This window comes from Rhinolophus ferrumequinum, chromosome X (genome assembly GCF_004115265.2).
Source record: "Rhinolophus ferrumequinum isolate MPI-CBG mRhiFer1 chromosome X, mRhiFer1_v1.p, whole genome shotgun sequence".
In the NCBI taxonomy this organism is placed as follows: Eukaryota; Metazoa; Chordata; class Mammalia; order Chiroptera; family Rhinolophidae; genus Rhinolophus; species Rhinolophus ferrumequinum.
This window is the reverse complement of record NC_046284.1, coordinates 115481154-115498977: the sequence shown is the minus strand read 5'-3', so window position 1 is coordinate 115498977 and position 17824 is coordinate 115481154. Positions and strand designations below refer to the sequence as shown.

The window sequence follows — 17824 nt, the reverse complement described above, 5'->3', positions numbered from 1 at the left end:
GTGAGAGTAAACTTTTCATGTTTACATCCACTTGTAGTTTAATTTTTTTTCACTAGTATGACTTTATAATTGGTTTGGGTTTTTCTCGTTTATGTTACTTTGTTCATTCTCTGAATGTATTCGCAATTTCCCATTCATTTGTGGTTTCTTCCATTGCTGTTAAGTTAAATAATTTCCTCTCCATTGACTTTTTCTAGTCTTTTAATTTTTGTTGTCTTATTGTTTTTAAATTTAGAAATATCTTTTATGTACAGAATGTGTAAAACATGAATAAAATAAACACCCATGTACTCAGCATTCAGCCAAAGAAATGGAACCTCCTGGGTGGGTACCCCTGTCCCTGCTTGTCCTGCATTTGTCCTTCATCCGTCCTGTGCCCCCCCAGGCAGCTGCTTGTCCTGCATTTGGTGTTACTCATTCCCTTGCTTTTCATTAGCTTCACCACCTGTGATGTATTCCTCACCAGTACTTTATTAAGTTTACCTCATTTAAACTTTAAATAAAAGCTGAATATGTTTTTCCATGACTTGCTTGTTGCTCAGTCATTCATATTGTCAAATATAACCGTACTGTCATGAATTCCTTTTTATAGCTGTGTAATAGTGCACAGAATGAATATACCAGTTGATGGATGTTGAGTTATTTCTACGTTTTACTATTATGTACAATGCTGCTGTGAACATTCTTATGCATGTCTGGTATCTAGAGTTTCTCTAAGGCAGTGATTCTCAATGTTTGTGCAGGAACTGTAGTTCCTTGAGACCATTTCAAGGGGTTTGAGAGGTCAAAACTATTTTCATAATAACACTAAAACATCATTTTCCTTTTTCATTGTCATTCTCTCACAAGCATACAGTGGTTGTTTTTCCAGAGGTTACGCTAGTGTGATATCGTTGCTCTGACAGCTGATAGAATGTGTGCTGGTCTGTTCTCGTGTCAATTTTTTTAAAGCAGTTTTAATACCTACTAGTACAGTAACTACTGATAAATGTAACCAATATAAACAAACAAGCTCTTTAGGGTACTCAGTTATTTTTAAGAGTGTAAAATGGGTTCTAAGATCAAAAAGTTTGAGAACTGCTGTTGTAGGGTTTGTACCCAACAGTGAAACGGGTGGATCACAGAATAAGCAAATACTCTACACGGTAATACCAAACGATTTTCCAATGTGACTACAAGTTTTCATTTTAACCAGCAGTATCTGAATGTCCTTGTTTTTCCAGACCCTAAAATTCGGCATTGCTATTTTTTTGTTGTTGCTTTGTTAGTTTTTTCCCATGTTATAGGGCTGTTGGAATATCTCATTGTGGTGTTTTTTTTTGATTTGCTACCATCTTTTTTTTTTTAATTTTATTTTTTAATTTATTGGGGTGACAATTGTTAGTAAAATTACATAGATTTCAGGTGTGCAATTCTGTATCACATCATCCATAAATCACACTGTGTGTTCACCACCCAGAGTCAGCTCATTTGCCTTTCTTTGAGTACGGGCAAGATTAAGCATTTCTTCATATCTCTATGGGCCATTTGGTTTCCACTTCTATGAAAATCACTTCTTCAGGCTCTTCGTGGCCCTTTGTTCTTCCATATAAATTATAGAATCAGCTTATCATGTTTATGAAAAAAATAAAAAGCTTTTGTTGGGATTTTGAGTGGAATTGGGTTAAATCAGAAAATCAACTTTGGCCTATCCAAAAACCTGGTATATAGTTCTACCTGCTAAAGTCTTTCTTGTTGAAAGATTTATAATTTTCTCCATAAAGGTTAACCTATTTTTGTTAAATTTATTCCCAGATATTTTGCATTTTTTTAATTAAAATTTTATTTTTATTATTTTTGTTTAAATGGTGTCATTTAAGAATTTATTTTCTAAATGACTGCTGGTTTATAGAAAGTGCATTTAAGTTTTTACATTAATATTGAATTCAGAAACCTTGCTAGCTCTTATTAATTTTGATAATATCTCTAGATTAGTTTGGGCTTTCTGCATAGATAGTAATATCACCTTGAAATAACGACAGTGTTCTAACTTTCCAATTCTTACATCTTTCAGTGCTTTTACTTTACATGGGCTGGAACCTTTAGAACAGTGTTGAGTAGAAGTAGTGATAAAAGCTTGCTTGTTTTATTCCTGATCTTTGAACGATAACCCCGAACATGTCACCGTTAAGTACTATGATCTCTGTAGAGAACCTTTACCAAAATGAAGACATTTCCTTCTATTCCTGGTTTGCCATTTTGGTTGTTTGCTGTTTTGTTCCCATTATGAGTGATGGTTGAATTTTACTACTGTGTTTCCCCAAAAATAAGACCTAGCCTGGACCATCAGCTCTAATGCGTCTTTTGGAGCAAAAATTAATATAAGACCTGGTCTTATTTTACTGAAATATAAGACCAGGTCTTATATTAATTTTTGCTCCAAAAGACGCATTAGAGCTGATGGTTCGGCTAGGTCTTATTTTCGGGGAAACAGGGTAGATGCATTTTCTTCATCTACTGAACACATTTATTGTATCTAATGAGATGTTCACTTGGTGTTTTCTTTTAATCTGTTAGTATGGTAGATTATATTAATCAGGTTTTTGAAATATATTGGTGGGTCTACGGCCATACCACCCTGAACGCGCCCGATCTCGTCTGAAATATATTGGTGGATTCAGTTAACTAATATTTTATTTAGGAATTTTGCAACTATATTCACGAACTGGCCTGTAATTTTCCTCTCTTGTACTTTTGTTGTTCATTTTTGACATCAAAATTATGCAGTTTTCATAAAATGAGTTAGGAGTATTTCCTCTTCTCCTCCCTGAAAGATATGGTCATTGTGTAGTTCTTACCTGACTCCCCATATTCACTCCTCCTTCCAATTTGTTATTGTTTTATATATCTGTGTTTGTTTACTTACCATAAGTTTACTAATATTTCCATTTACCATTCCTTTTTGAGTTTCAGATCTTGTATCTGGAATCATTATTTGATCTAAAGTATAACCTCTAGATTTTCCCTTGGTGGGGTCTTAGTGGTAAACCCTTAATTTTAAAGAAGTCTTTTGTCTTTTTTTTTTAATTAAGCAATTAACCTTGAGGAATGCCTTCATTTTATTAGGCCAAAGGAGACAAAGTGGTTAGAGAAGTAGAAGAACCAGGAGACTGTAGTACCATAGAGGATCTCAGGAGAATTTTAAGGACAGGAAGATCAGCAGTGAATGGAAGGAACACTGTAGGTAAAGAGTACAAGACACAGGGATTGTTCTTGTCAACTGCCCTCTCTGGAAAGGATGGGGAAAGGAAATGACATTTAAAGTGTAACTACACTATTGGATATTTTACGTAAGCTCTCTAGATTATGAACCATCCAAGGGATCAGCTCAGGCTTTATTCATTTTTTGCATCTGGAATACCTAGCTCTCTTTTGAGCTAGCATATGGCAGGTGATCATAAATTAGTCCTCATAACTAATGTGTATTTGAATGATTTTTTTTTAGTAAAAATTTAAACTGACAAGAATTTTGGTTTGATTGGATCTCTAGGAGGTGGGTAGAGTTCACAGAAATTCCTAAAAAAATTTTCACCTACAGCCATTTTTACAAGGAATGGGAGGACCAAAAAATTGCTTCATTTCAATCTAAACTATTTTCGCTGAATTTGTGTTGACTATAGAGATTTGGTGTATATTTATAGAACTATTTTGATATGAGTTACTTTATTTTTACTAGTTGGGCTGTGATTTACAGAAGCTCTTCTTTTCCCATTATACTGATATGTATTCACAATTAACATAAAACATTTACAGATAATTTTTTTAAGTTTTTATACAGGCACTTACTGTGTACCAAGATCATTGGAGAAAAACATAAAAATATGTAAGTGAAAATAAAAGACATATGAGAAACCCATATACATCTAATAGGACTTCCAGAGGAAAAAAATAGAGACAGTGCTATTTGAAGACATAATAGTTGATAGTTTTCCAGGGTTTATAAAAGACATCAAATCCTCAGGTTAAAGAAGCATAACAAAATCTGAGCATCATAAAGAAAAATAAATTAATCCCTAGGCATATTGTAATGAAACTGAAAACACCAAGGACAAAGAAAAAATCTAACAACTGCTGAAAAAATGACAGATTATCTACAAAGGAACAAATATCAGACTGATGCCGGTACTTGATTTCTTATCAGCAACAGTTAACGCCAGGTAACAGTGAAATAATTTTCTGAAAGAACCAAGGAAAATAACTGCCCTTTTAGAATATTTAGTCTAGAGTGAAGGTAAAATTTTTTCAGGCATGCAAAGATTGACAGTCCATTGCTAATAAAAAATCTATTAGACTCTTTTACTAATAATAGAACCCAAAAGGAAGTAGAGGGATGCAAGGAGCAATGAAAAGCAAAGAAACTGGTAAGCAAATTAGTAAAGAAACAATCTGAATTAATGTTGTTAGTAAAAAAAATCAACAACAGTAATAATAGGAATAGGGGAGATTGAGGCAAAACATTACAAGACTTGTTCAGGAGGAGGATAGAGATATTAACTGTAGATTTTGTCGATTAAGTGTGAATATTTAAACTTAGGGTAACCACTGAGAGACAGAAATAAAATGTTTAATTTCCAAACCAGTGGAAGAATGAAAAGGGGAACGAAGAAAACATCATCTCTACAGCAGGAATCAGGAAAAGAGGAAAAAAACGAGCATAGTAAGTAGAAAACACAGAGTGAAACAGCAGAAATAATCCAACTTTATCAGTAGTTACCACAAATATAAACAAATATATACTTGTTACCAGAGTAGATTTTTAAAATCTTAATTGCATGCTGCCTATAAGAGACTAATAACCTAAAATAAATTAATGTAGAAAGGTTAGAAATAAAGAGATGGATTTGATCCCCGCATGGGCCACTGTGAGCTGCGCCCTCCTTAAAAAAAAAAAAAAGAAAGATGGAAAAAGATGTATAAAACAAATATTAACCAAAAGTAATCCTGTGTTGCCTATATTTTCATTAGACAAAATATTATTTAGGGTGAAAACTTATACATATAAAAAGGGGTGCTACTAGTAATAAAAGGACCCCCAAAATATACAACAATTAGGAACATAAAAAAGTATCTTACAGTATAGCCTTAAGATACATAAAGCAAAAACTTCCAAAATTATAAGGGAAACTCAAAAAATCCACAAACATGTTGAGTGATTTTAACAAACCTCTTTCAGAAATACACAGAACAAGAAAGCAAGAAATCCTCAAGATTTCAGATTTTACCACTACAATGAACAAAGTTGATAATAGATATGTATGTTTGTATGTGTATGTATATTGAGTTTATAGTCTCTCCTACCCAACAAATAGAGAATACATAATTTTGAATATATATTTGTGCTCTTGGAGCTTTTGCAAACATTCACCACATACTACATAAGTAATAAGTCTCAGAAATTCCATAGCAGCTAGATCATACATGTTCTCACACCATTAAACAACTATATTAGAAGTCACAATAAACAGGTACTTAAAATCAAATGTTAAGAAACTAAAATAGGACACCTCTAGATAACCTATAGACTAACAACTTCCTAGCAATATTTGTAGTTCTTACTTTTGCTAAATAACCTGTGGGTTAAAGAGGATATCACAATGGAAATTACAAAATACTTAAAGCTGAGCAACAGCAAAATATCTGTGGTCTTACATGCATTCATTAGAATGACAAGGTCCTAATAAAAATCAGCTAAAGATTCAATTCAAGGGGCCACAAAGTGAACATGAGTAAATACAAAGAAAGAAGGAGGAAGGAAATAAGAACAGATATTAATGATATGGGGGAAAGATAGTAGATATAATAAACATAAGCTGTTTTTTTGCAAGGGCTAGTAAAATAGACAAACCTAGGATGACCAATTAAGAAAGGAAGAAGGCAAAGACATACACTAGGAACAAAAGCAGGCAATAATTATAGATGTGATAGAGATTTTCTTAAATCATGAGAATAATACAATGACCAGTGTTATCACAGTAATTTAATAAACTTAAATGTAAAACTTTCTGGGGAAAAGAAAAATTGTCTTCAATGAGAAGTAAAAACACCTAAATAGATCAGTGACTATTAAAGAAATTGAATTGATAGTCATACCCTGTTTCCCTGAAAATAAGACCTAGCCAGACAATGAGCTCTAATGCGTCTTCTGGAGCAAACATTAATATGAGACCCGGTGTTATATAGACCCAGTGTTACATTATAGTAAAATAAGACCAGGTCTTACATTAATTTTTGCTCCAAAAGACTCATTAGAGCTGATTGTCCAGCTAGGTCTTATTTTTGGGAAAACAGGGTAGATCTTGACCAATCTCCCCGCCCCACCACCATAAAGACGCATGTGTACACATAAGGCAAAAGCAGTTGTGTTAATCCCAGGAATGCAAAGATGATTCGGAATAAAAAAAATGTAGCAGAGGAATTTACCACATTAACATAATGCTTCTCAATTAAATTTTTGAATAGGTACAGTTCAACTGTCTCAAAACCATAAAAAGATAAACATTCAGAAGTGTCTTTCATCTCTTGTGCCTCTTCACTCCCTTCTCCTCTTTTCTCTTTAGGTAACGAGGTCTGTTTCTGTTTCTTTTTTCTGTATTTGTTTAAGCCAATACAAACATATGTGCATTAACAAAATTAAATGAGGGAAGATGTTTATTTCAATAGAGAGAAACCACACTGGCTATAATTCAACTTTATGAAAAAGCGAACAAAACTTTTTGCAAACATGGAAAACATAACTTTAAGTGTATCTTCTAAAAACCTACGGAAAATATTATGTTAATTGTGAAACTTCAAAATAATTCCCATAAAGTCAGGAAAAAGACAGTGATCTCCACTATTCTACAATTCTACAATATATAAAATAACCTTGTTACTAATATGGCGAGGAAAATAATAGGTATGAGGTTTGCCAATCTTGTCAGTATTGTCTCATGATAGCAACACAAAAATATCTAAACTGCCTAATAATCTAACTGAAGAAATGTATGACTTTTTCTTTTATGGAGAAAACTATAAAACGTTATTAAAGAATATTGAAAAAAGACCTGAATAGATGAGCCGAGCGATATATCATCTAAGATATTATGTCTCTTGCATATCCAGCATATGAATCCAGCTTTTGAAGACTAGGAGCTGAAGCAGAAAAGCACCTTCCCTCTCTACACCACAGGGGAGGTCAGCAAAGTCCTGTTTTTGTACTGCCCTCGAGCTCAGAATGTTTTTTCCCCCGTATTTTTAAAGGGTTGCTAAAAACAACAAACAAGGAAGAATCGTCAATGGAGGCCATATGTGGCATTCAAAGTCCAGGATATTTAGATATTTACCATCTGGCCCGTTACAGAAAAAGTTTGCCAACCCCTGCAGTACACCAGTGGTTCTCAAAGTGTGGTCCCTGGACCAAAGGGCAGCACCAACATCCTGTAGGGACTTGTTACAGATGCAGATTCTCAGATCCCATCCCTGAATTGACACTCTTAAGGGTGGGACCCAATCCCTGTTTTAACAAGCCCTCCCTGGTTTTGATACTTGCTGAACTTTGAGAATCACTACTTTGGCTAGTGGCTTAATCCCATTTTAAAAGATCACCTGCCTCTCCCTCTTACCAGGTAGCTTCACTGGAAAGTGGAGATTCAGAGTAGGTGTGGCCAATGAGCAGAGGATGCCCTTAAAGGAATATTTTGTTGTTTAGGCACCTGATCACTCCCATTCACTCCCATTGTTGACATTTGCACAATCCAGCCAATAGAAATGGTTGATCTAATGCAAATGCCCATCCAGGACCCCACCAGAACTTTAAGTCGATCCATGCTTAGAGAGCTGGAGAAATAAGAAATAAGAGACCTAGAGAAATTAAGAGGTTTTAAACTACTATAATATTCAAGAGTTGTATATTTGCTGCTTTTGAACATTATGACACCCAGTTAATAACTGGTCTCTAGTTTTCATTATCAGAATACTTCAGTATTTTTTCAACCTTTATCTGAATTCTAGGCACATTTATAATAACTACAATATACTTCCAAGATTTTCTCAACTGATTAACTAATAGGTCAATTAAAATTTAGTCTTCTACTTATTCTTCTTATTTTCTACTTATTCTTCTACTTATTTTATTTAAATAAAAGTTTACTTGTATAGTGTTTAGCATTTTCAAAATGTCCTTGATCTTCATGACTGTGGGTAGGTAGACCATATCTCCATTTTACAGAGAAGAAAATCAGTCCCAGAGTGACTTGTTCAGTCTCCCTATCCATAGTACCATGGGTCTTCTGATTCCATCACTCTGCCCTGTATCCTGAATCTATCTAGAAATTTTTTCATATTTGTTAACCTTAAAACACAGTTTCTGACCTATTGGTCATTTCACCAGCCAAGAGAGAAAAAAAAGTTAATGGAATTTTCTGTGGTGAATTTTTCTATTCTCTTTATGTTGCAACACTTAAAATTTTCCGAAGGTGTATATGTGAGAAACAATGTATGTGTGTGGGGGGTGTCAGTGTGCACGCATGCACAGCAGACAGAGAGATGAAAAGCTGAGAGTTCTCTTTACCCTGGAACATTTAGTACTGTCTGTTGCAGAGGTGAATCACCATTACCATTTATTTAACTTCAGTTCTTTCTCTGTCAAAGTATGAACTTTACAATTTGTCTGGTGGCAGTATAATGTAGAAATACCGTGTTTCCCCGAAAATAAGACCTAGCCGGACAATCAGCTCTAATGCGTCTTTTGGAGCAAAAATTAATATAAGACCCGGTCTTATCTTCCTATAATATAAGACCAGGTATAATATAATATAATATAATATAATATAATATAACATAACATAACATAAGACCCAGTCTTATGTAATATAAGACTGGGTCTTATATAAATTTTTGCTCCAAAAGACGCATTAGAGCTGATTGTTCAGCTAGGTCTTATTTTTGGGGAAACTGTATAAGATCAATCTACAGAGCAAAATTCATACAGAATAGAAAGAAACAATGAACCACAGATGTGCTTAAAATTTCTTAACAAAGTGGCTGAAATGAGCTTTGAGCTATTTTGAAGAAAGGCAAGGATGAGGCTTAAAAATTCACCACTTAAGATTGATGTTGGTTTGTGATGATGTTTTCATTGGTCCACAGCAAGATTAAAGTAATAAGGACACCATATTATAGTATATACATATGCATACATATCTGTGCATAATACTGTCGAACGAACTCAAAGAATCTAGAGGCTTTCTCTAGAAATTAGTGATCGAGATTTATTCAAGGTTCTTAGAGTTTGCAAACGGGAACACAGCTAGGCAAAAACCTGGAAGTGTTCCAAAGAAGAAAGAAAAGATAAAGAGTTCTTAAAAGTCCCATCCTTGAGAAGAATCAGTCCTGCATTCTTAGCCCTAGGATTGGTCCCAGACAGTTATCAGTCAGATGTCAGGAAGTCTGGATGATGGATGCCAGGTGATACAGAAAATGAGTGCCAGGAGGTCTGGTCATGTCTGGTGGTCTGGATACGTGAGTCCCTTAGAGGACAATCAGGGTTTATCTGGAAGTCCAGGCATTGACACAGGACTGGAAAGTTCAAAGGTTTTAAGTTCCGAGGCTAGTTAGAACAAGAATATAATCATTTCTTCATGCCTTCGCCTACTCAATTTTAGTAATTTAGCCGCTTGACTTAGTGACTCCATTTTATTTCTTCATTCTATTCCTCAAAACTAATCTCTTCCTAATCTATATGCTTTAATCATGAAGAGGTAAAGTCTTTCAAAACGATGTCCCTGGAAGGCTTATGGGGGTGGAAAATACAGAGAAGGAGAGGATTCGGGAGGAGGTCTTATGAGGGTGGAAGAAGAGGGGCAGGAGAAAAGTGGGGACAGATGAGGCCTAAGGGGAGAGAGAATGAGACAGAGAAACAAAGTAAACTGAGCATTCAAAGTGAGGAAAACTTGGTCTGGGACCTCAAGGCCAAGTGTAATTGTGCTTATGACAAAATAATTTGTTGCATTCAAATACAGCCCCCAGGCAACTGAACCCTCAAGTGTTAGGAAATTTTCAGAAAATTAATCCTTTGGTAAGTCCAGATGTTACAGGAAGAAGCTAAAGATGGACACTCAATATGTATCTGAAGATACCAAAACACACGTGTCCACACCCTCTACCCCTGACAAAATCAGGAAGTATGCATTAAACACTTCTACCTGTTTGAGTTGCCAGCTAAATTAGTCATCTTTTATATAGACCACCTCTTTTATTTGAAAGAACAACTGAAAAGTAAACTGTGGTTATTCAGATGTGGGTATTTGGCAGAAATTTTCTTGAAAATGAATGAGTCAGCCTGTTATTTCAAACAAAACACCATGCTGGTCCAGTGGAGACGGCTGTCCAGTAGCCAAACTAGATGGTGCTTCCTCAGGGGACAGGTGCTCCCAGGGGCTCTCTTGATGCTAAACAGTGTAAACTCTTAAGTCCAACTCATGTTTAAACTTTATAATTAAAGTTGTTTTGAATACTGATGAATTTTTCAATAGCAGAGCTAAAAAACATTTTCCAAGGTTTACCTACTACAGAACCACTCATTGTATAGATGAGAAAAATAGAACCCAGATATTAAAAGGCATTTCTACACGTGCATGTTTTAGCGCCTACTCTTATATTTTATAGTGCTTTAAACTTCCAACTACTTTCATATATACATGTTCATCTGATCCTTGCACAACCCTGTGAGTATCTAAAGCAGCTTAAAGATAAGGAAACTGAGACTCAAAGAAGATAGTTCTGTGAATGCACTTTGTTTTCTTGCCCTTTAAGCTATTATTACCTCAGAGGGTCTGAAATAAGGCTGAGCAAATGGAGAAGATAGAATCTATAAAACTTCGCAACTAATTAGATGAAAAAAACACTGGAGATGAAGGAGCCAGAAAATTTTCAGAAGTTTCTTGCTAGGTCCCCTGGGAGGGTACCATTAAGCGAGAAAATAAAAAGTGAGAAGTAAAGCATTCATTCAACAAATGTTTACTGAAGGCCCGTTACTGTCTCCATGTGGGAGACAGCATGCCAGTGACTCGGATTCACGGGGGAAAGTGCTAAGTGCCATGAGAAAGGCTTAGTTCGAGTCCTGTAGCTGTTCACAGGCGGGAAGGAATGACTTCTAGGCTCGGGAAATGTTATGGAAGAGGAAGCACTTGAAAGGAGTCTTGCAGGATGGTAGAATTTGGACGTGCAGAGGTGGCTGTGAGGAGACGAGGAAAATTCAGTTATAGAAAAATAGTGAGAGCAGGGTGTGGAAAGAAGACTATCAGATACAGAGATTGATAGGAACATAGCATGTATGTAGGCTGACAATGAGAAATTATTATTGAAAACAATTATTCCAATAAGTTATAGAAAATGTTAACTGCTACATACATGGTCAGTTTCCATTTTGTATTCAGTTCATTTTTTTAAATGATACTTGCCAAACAAATGTCTTTTGAAGTAGAACTTAGTTCTTTACATATAAAATTTCATTTTGCATTGACTAGGGTAAGGATTTCAAGTTCAGATAACACAATTGATCTTCCCAGATGTTGGTTTATAGTTTTAGAGAGGGTCATGCAAAATATCTTACTATGGTCTTATTTTTTAAAATCTACAGTGGTTTACCGTGTTTCCCCGAAAATAAGACCTAACCAGAAAATAAGCCCTAGCATAAGTTTTCAGAATGACATCCCCTGAACATGAACCCTAATATGTCTTTTGGAGCACAAATTAATATAAGATCAGGTCTTACTTTTGGGGAAACACAGTATTTAAAGTAAACCTGCAATCTTTAGATAACTTTATTCTCCTCACACTTAGAAATTCCGTCAGTCCTTTAAATTGCGTTTTCATCCGAACTGCATCCCTGTGTCTGTCTTCAAATAGCTTAGCTTTGTTTTCCGGGTCTTTCTTCTCCTTTGGCATTAGTGTTTGTTATTATTCACTGTAAAATTTATCTGACTTGGATGTTTATTACTGTTTTTCCCCTAGATAAGCCAGATAAATATGATCCACGTGATGTTGAAAGGCTACAACAAGATGATAACTGGGTTGAAAGTTACTTATTCTGGAGACATGACGCTGTAGATGAAACACTGAAGATGATCGATGAGAGTTTTCAGTGGAGGAAAGAAATGTCTGTCAATGGTAAGCTGTTCAATTTAACCTTGACAGTATACAATTCCCTGCATAAATGTTACTGTTTTACATTCATCTAATAGTGTATTTGCAAATATCCTTGGCAATCATCATAAACACCAGAACATAATGTATTATACAGACCCAATAACACTTTGAAAGGAGTGTCATATGAGTAAGTCTTAAAAGTCAGATCATTCATGAGGAAATCAGATCACCAGGAAACAGAATCACACTCAGACTGTTCACTCACAGCAGAATCTCCTAATGTGTGCTTGTTAGTTCGGTACCATTAAACAATAGCAAGACAACATCTTCGCTATTAGGCCTAGAGATACTCTGCCTGTCTTTCTGAGTTGTTGCCTTATGTCTTTCTCCATCCTCAGAGTTACTTGTGCTAATAGGTGTTCCATATAGAATAATTGAATGGAGGTCCCCCAAAAGCAAGCTTATCCCCAAGGATGTCTTGGCAGCCTTCTTTTAGTGGCTTAATTTCAAGGCCTACTTCAAGACTGAAATTTTCTCCAAAAACGGGCGTTTGAAATCTTAGAGGGAGGTTTTATAATAGTCATCAAACACATAAAGAACTCTTCTCAGAAAAGGTTACTCATTATCTCTCTCCTCCTAAAAATTTAACAAGAAACTGGTATAACTACTGGTTTTGATGAGGTATAAAAAACTTCCTGACCTTGAGGAATATAAACTCTGGAGTGACTGAGTCTGGAGACTTAATACAAAACAGTCAACAAATAAATCGAGCAGACACTCGCCCCAGTCCTCACACTTGTAGAAGGAATCCATCAGAAGGGGCGTATTTAATAATTCCATTGGAAATGTAAAAACTATAGGTAATCGCAGTAAACAGTGACGCATTTATTAATCAAGCAAATAAATACAAATCTGATATTTCTAAATTACTTAAGGACAGAATAAACGTTTAACAATAGTTTTTTTCTTGCATAGAATTGCTTGTGTCTAGTGGCAGACAGCAGATATAAGGTAAAGGGGGTGAGGAAAGATAAAGAAATCTTCGGAAGTTCTTGGGGAACTACTGGCAAATGGAACAAAAGCACTTGCTGTCTTGCTCTGTTGGATCTCGGCCTCACGAGAGACAGGATAGGCCCTCTTTGTTCCTCCTGCTAACGGAGCTAGCACTTTTCCTATTTTCCACTTGCCCCAAGATTATAAAATGTATTAGACTCTACTGGATATCAGGTTTTGTGGAAAAACATTATTTTGCAAAAGAAACCATAGTGATTTTTTTTCATTAATTCTGAATCTATACTGTAGATATTTATGGGTGTGTTCTCTTGAAATTGTCCAACAGTGACAATATTTGTTTGCAAATCATTATATGAAACACAACCAGACCACGGAAATGTGTCTACGTAAATAAAGGCTGACATGTCAAAGGGCAATGGATTTTTTTTCATTTCTCTCATCTGTATGTAGTTTGTTTACTTAGTAAGAAACACTGTTTTATTGCCACATGCTCTATCCAGATGTTTGAATAAACTTTACCTTTTTTATATCAGAGCTACTATATAACAGTACCTTTTACATTGTGAGTTTTCTTTTTGAAAAGGTCCCTAAGTTACAATTACTCATCAAAGTGTATCACTTTTTAGATCTGACTGAATCCTCCATTCCCAGATGGTTACTGGAAATTGGAGGTATTTATCTCCACGGTTATGACAAAGAAGGCAACAAGTTACGTAAGTATATTGAATTTATGGACTGGCTTTTCAAGATTTTGAGATGTACTTGTCTAGCTCCACAGAATTAGTAATAGGCAGCTCTTCCTCCGTAGGTAGCACACGGCAGGTTCCCTCCAGTTGGGGACGGTTAGGGCCATCTTGACTGAGCATCTCATACTCGGTAGTTATAGTACTGTTTACATTATACCTAATCAAACGGGCAGCAAAGGCAAATGCTGCAGCCCTAACACAGCCAAAGTAATGTAATTCAGAGTCACTATCATCTTTCTAATTTGACTGTGACATTAAACTTCAACCCAGTACTTTTATGGAAATCTTTTTGACAGTCCCTGACGGTTGGTACATGGACGTTTTTCTTTTCAAGTTTCCCAATCTTGTCCCCTTTCTTTCTCCTCGATCTGTGTGATAGCAGGAGGAACACTAACACTCATCCCTGCCATCCGACAACTCTCTTCTCTCCCCATTGCCCAAAATCCAGCTTGGTTTGTACCAAGGCTGACGCCCGGCAGGCGTGTCAGAGCACCGTTTCGAGCAGACATCCTGCCCAGGCAGCTTCGCGCACGTCACTGCATGCCTTGCTCGCCTTCTGCGGCATGTGGTCTATTCCTGTGTAACAGTACTCTATGCATTCGCCTCCTATCACTGGCTTCTCCTCAGTCTTTGCGCATTTCTCCTTCCACTTGTCCCTTAAAAGTGCTTCCCTGGCTTCATTCCTTTTTTGGCCTCTTTTCCTTTCTAGCTGATATAGTGTCTTTGAGTGATCTCACGTACCTTGACAGCTTCAGCTGCCTCCCCTGAATGGCGCTGAGCCCACACCGTCCCCAGGCCACGTGCACATACCTGCCCAGCTACCCACTGACGGGTGCCACCAGATTGATTACCAGCCGGCTTCCTTCAACACAACACACAGCTGAACACCCGAGTCCCACCATCTGCTCTGCCCCTATACTGCCCAGCTCAGGCCAGAAACCACTGGCTCTTCCCTCTGACATAGCTTCACTCCACCCGTCTGGTTTCACCAGCACTTCCTCAGTTCAGTCCCTCACTAGCTCCTTCCCGCAGCGCCTTCCCAGGGCAGCAGCTGTTGGGTTTCCTTTCTGTCTCTTCCAGTCTCCTCTCTATGCTGCTGCCTGAGAGATGTTGTAAACAGGAAAATCAAAACACCTTAGTATTGCATTCAGAGTCCTCAAATCCCAGCCCTGTCTCTGCTTAGCTTCACCTCTCATGTTTTGTCTTAGCTGCCACCACTCTGAATGGTTTGCCACACTCCACCCACGTGCACGACACCCACTCACACCTCCACGGTGCCTCTGTCCAGCCTCTTCCTCTGCAAGGAACATTTTTTCTATTGTGCAACAGAAGCAATGACGACTTTGTTTTTTGTTAAGCACAGGGAAGGGTACTCTTATCTTATTACCAAATATGGTTTGTTCTCTTGTATTTTCTTTTCCCCCTTACTTACTAGTGAAGGATATTTCCTAACTTTCTGCTACTCTTTAAGGTTCTCAAGTGCACACTACTTCTCATTTAGAAAAAGGAAGAGATATTTTAATCTGAGAAACAAAATGAATTATAAATGAAGAAAAATGAAAAGGGAAAGAATGATATACGTATAAAATGATAATATAATGCCATAAACATTTTTCTTATTTTTATCTTATGTTCTGCTAAAAGTCTGGATCAGGGTGAAGTATCATATAAAAGATCATAAAACCATACTGGACAAAAAGAAGCTTATTGCATTCTGGTTGGAACGTTATGCTAAAAGAGAAAGTGGGAAACCTATAACAGTGATGTTTGATCTGTCAGAAACTGGACTAAACAGCATAGTAAGCATTTTTCTTTAATTCTAAATCATTGTTTATCTTCCATCCTTCCTGTCCTCCCTAACCAAATATTGCTATAAAATTGAGCTAACTAAGTTATGTTTCAGATTTATTCGCTGCTCTCCTGTGTTGTGAGTGAAGTCAAACATGGAGTAAGATTTGCAAAGAAATTTGCTTCAGTATTTGGCACTGAAACTGTAGATTTCCTAGAAATGTTCCTTGTCTGACACACATGATGTAGAGGTAGGATGTGGAGGCTGACAGGCTACTGAGCACACGTGGTCACTGAACTTTTCTGCCCAAAGCTCATATCCTACAGCACCTACCCCTGTAAAGCACTTAGTAAATACTAAGGAACGTCTGCTCTCTATTGTACCATTACATTCATACAGTGTTTTGCAGCTGCGAGATGTTCACCTGAGTTTTGCACATATAGCTCTTTGTGATTTTTCTTGGGGTTTTGTTTGCTTGTTTGGATTCCAGAAAACTGGAAACCAATTTTCCCCAAATGATTTTGCCAAGTTTAAAAAAATAAATCAAACCTACCAGTCTTTAATTTGGGTGCTTGTGACCTGAGTGGTAACTACAAACCCTTCAGCAGCGATGGGGATCCATCCATAAGCACATTTATTAGAGCTGTTGTCTCTTACATTCAATAAATTCTGGTAGCAGAATTTATTCTGGTAGCAGTAAAGTGGCATTCACACACCTGCCTGGGGCAGTGTTAAAACTGTTTGAAAATCCACTTGGCAAAATACCATGGTTTCCCTGAAAATAAGACCAAGCCGGACCATCAGCTCTAATGTGTCTTTTGGAGCAAAAATTATATAAGACCCGGTCTTATTTTAACATAAGACCGGGCCTTATATAATATCCATGTTTCCCCGAATATAAGATCTAGCCAATCAGCTGTAATGTGTTTTTTGTAGCAAAAATTAATGTAAGACCTGGTCTTATCTTACTAGAAGACTGGGTATGATATGATACAATGAGATATGATACGATACGATACGATACATTACGATTCCGGGTCTTATATTAATTTTTGCTACAAAAGACGCATTAGAGCTGATGGTACGGCTAGGTCTTATTTTCGAGGAAACACGGTATGTTAAGAATCTTAAAGTGTTCACATTCAGACTCTGCCTGGTAACTAATTTCTGAAACCTATTTGTATTCTAAAGAAAGAATCCCGAATACAGAAAAAGCATTGTGTACCAAAATGTTTCTTTTCAGAGTGTTATTTAAAATAGTGAAAAATTAGAAAAATGCATATGTCAGCATGGTGAAATAGTAAGTTATGGTGTATCTAATTGATGGAGTATGTTTAATGGTATTTATAAAGAATTTGTAGTAGTATTGAAAAATGACCTTTTTTAATGAAAAAGGCAAGAGGATTGTATCATAATGATACCTAGCCACAAAAAGAAAACCTTAGATATTGCAAAAACAAATGAACAAAAAACAGACTAGAGAGAACTAGAGATGAGTTGTTTTGGGTGGTAGAGTTTTTCATCTTTCTATATTTCTATTTATATTTTAAGAATTCATTGCCCTGGATTTTTTCAATCTAGTTTCTGTGTCAATAAGTTTTAGATGATAGAGTAAGTCGTTTTATGCCCAAAATCTAAATCTAAATGCCTAAATATATAATAAAAATAAATCATGATTCTGTTATCCTTTATGTATAATTTTCTAATTATTAACCCAGAATCATCAAAAATAATTGTTAATATTTTTATTGCCAAATATAGGGGTAAAGAATTAACTTGAACTGTCTGATTTTTTTCAAACTACTCATATGTTACCTCATTATCTTTAATTTATAAAGTTTATTTGCATTACTGAGTATTTAATTCATTATTAATGTTTTTAAATACTTGAACCTTATCGAATTATTTTTATAGATCACCCTCATGAATCACAAAGGATTTAAGTTGGCTCATAAAGATGCATACAGAATTACAAAGCAAGACATTTTAAAAATTACTTGTTAAAGAGTTGGGCCACTAATTTGGCTCTAAGCTCTCAGCTGCCTACCTAAAAGAAATGGAATCATTTCAAACTATTTCAGAGACCATATTTTCAAACCAGGGTCTTAGG

The 17824-nt window shown here is 36.1% G+C and overlaps 1 protein-coding gene across 2 annotated transcripts in view; it reads left to right on the top strand.

The window, feature by feature from the left end:
* The window catches only part of MOSPD2 (motile sperm domain containing 2), a 44078-nt gene that overhangs the window by 4585 nt on the left and 21669 nt on the right, over positions 1-17824 (top strand). For both annotated transcript variants that reach the window (XM_033115732.1, XM_033115742.1), the window contains exons 3-5: positions 12031-12186; positions 13806-13892; positions 15570-15724. In XM_033115732.1, the coding sequence (XP_032971623.1) occupies positions 12031-12186; positions 13806-13892; positions 15570-15724 (398 nt within the window). The remainder of the gene's footprint in view (positions 1-12030; positions 12187-13805; positions 13893-15569; positions 15725-17824) is intronic.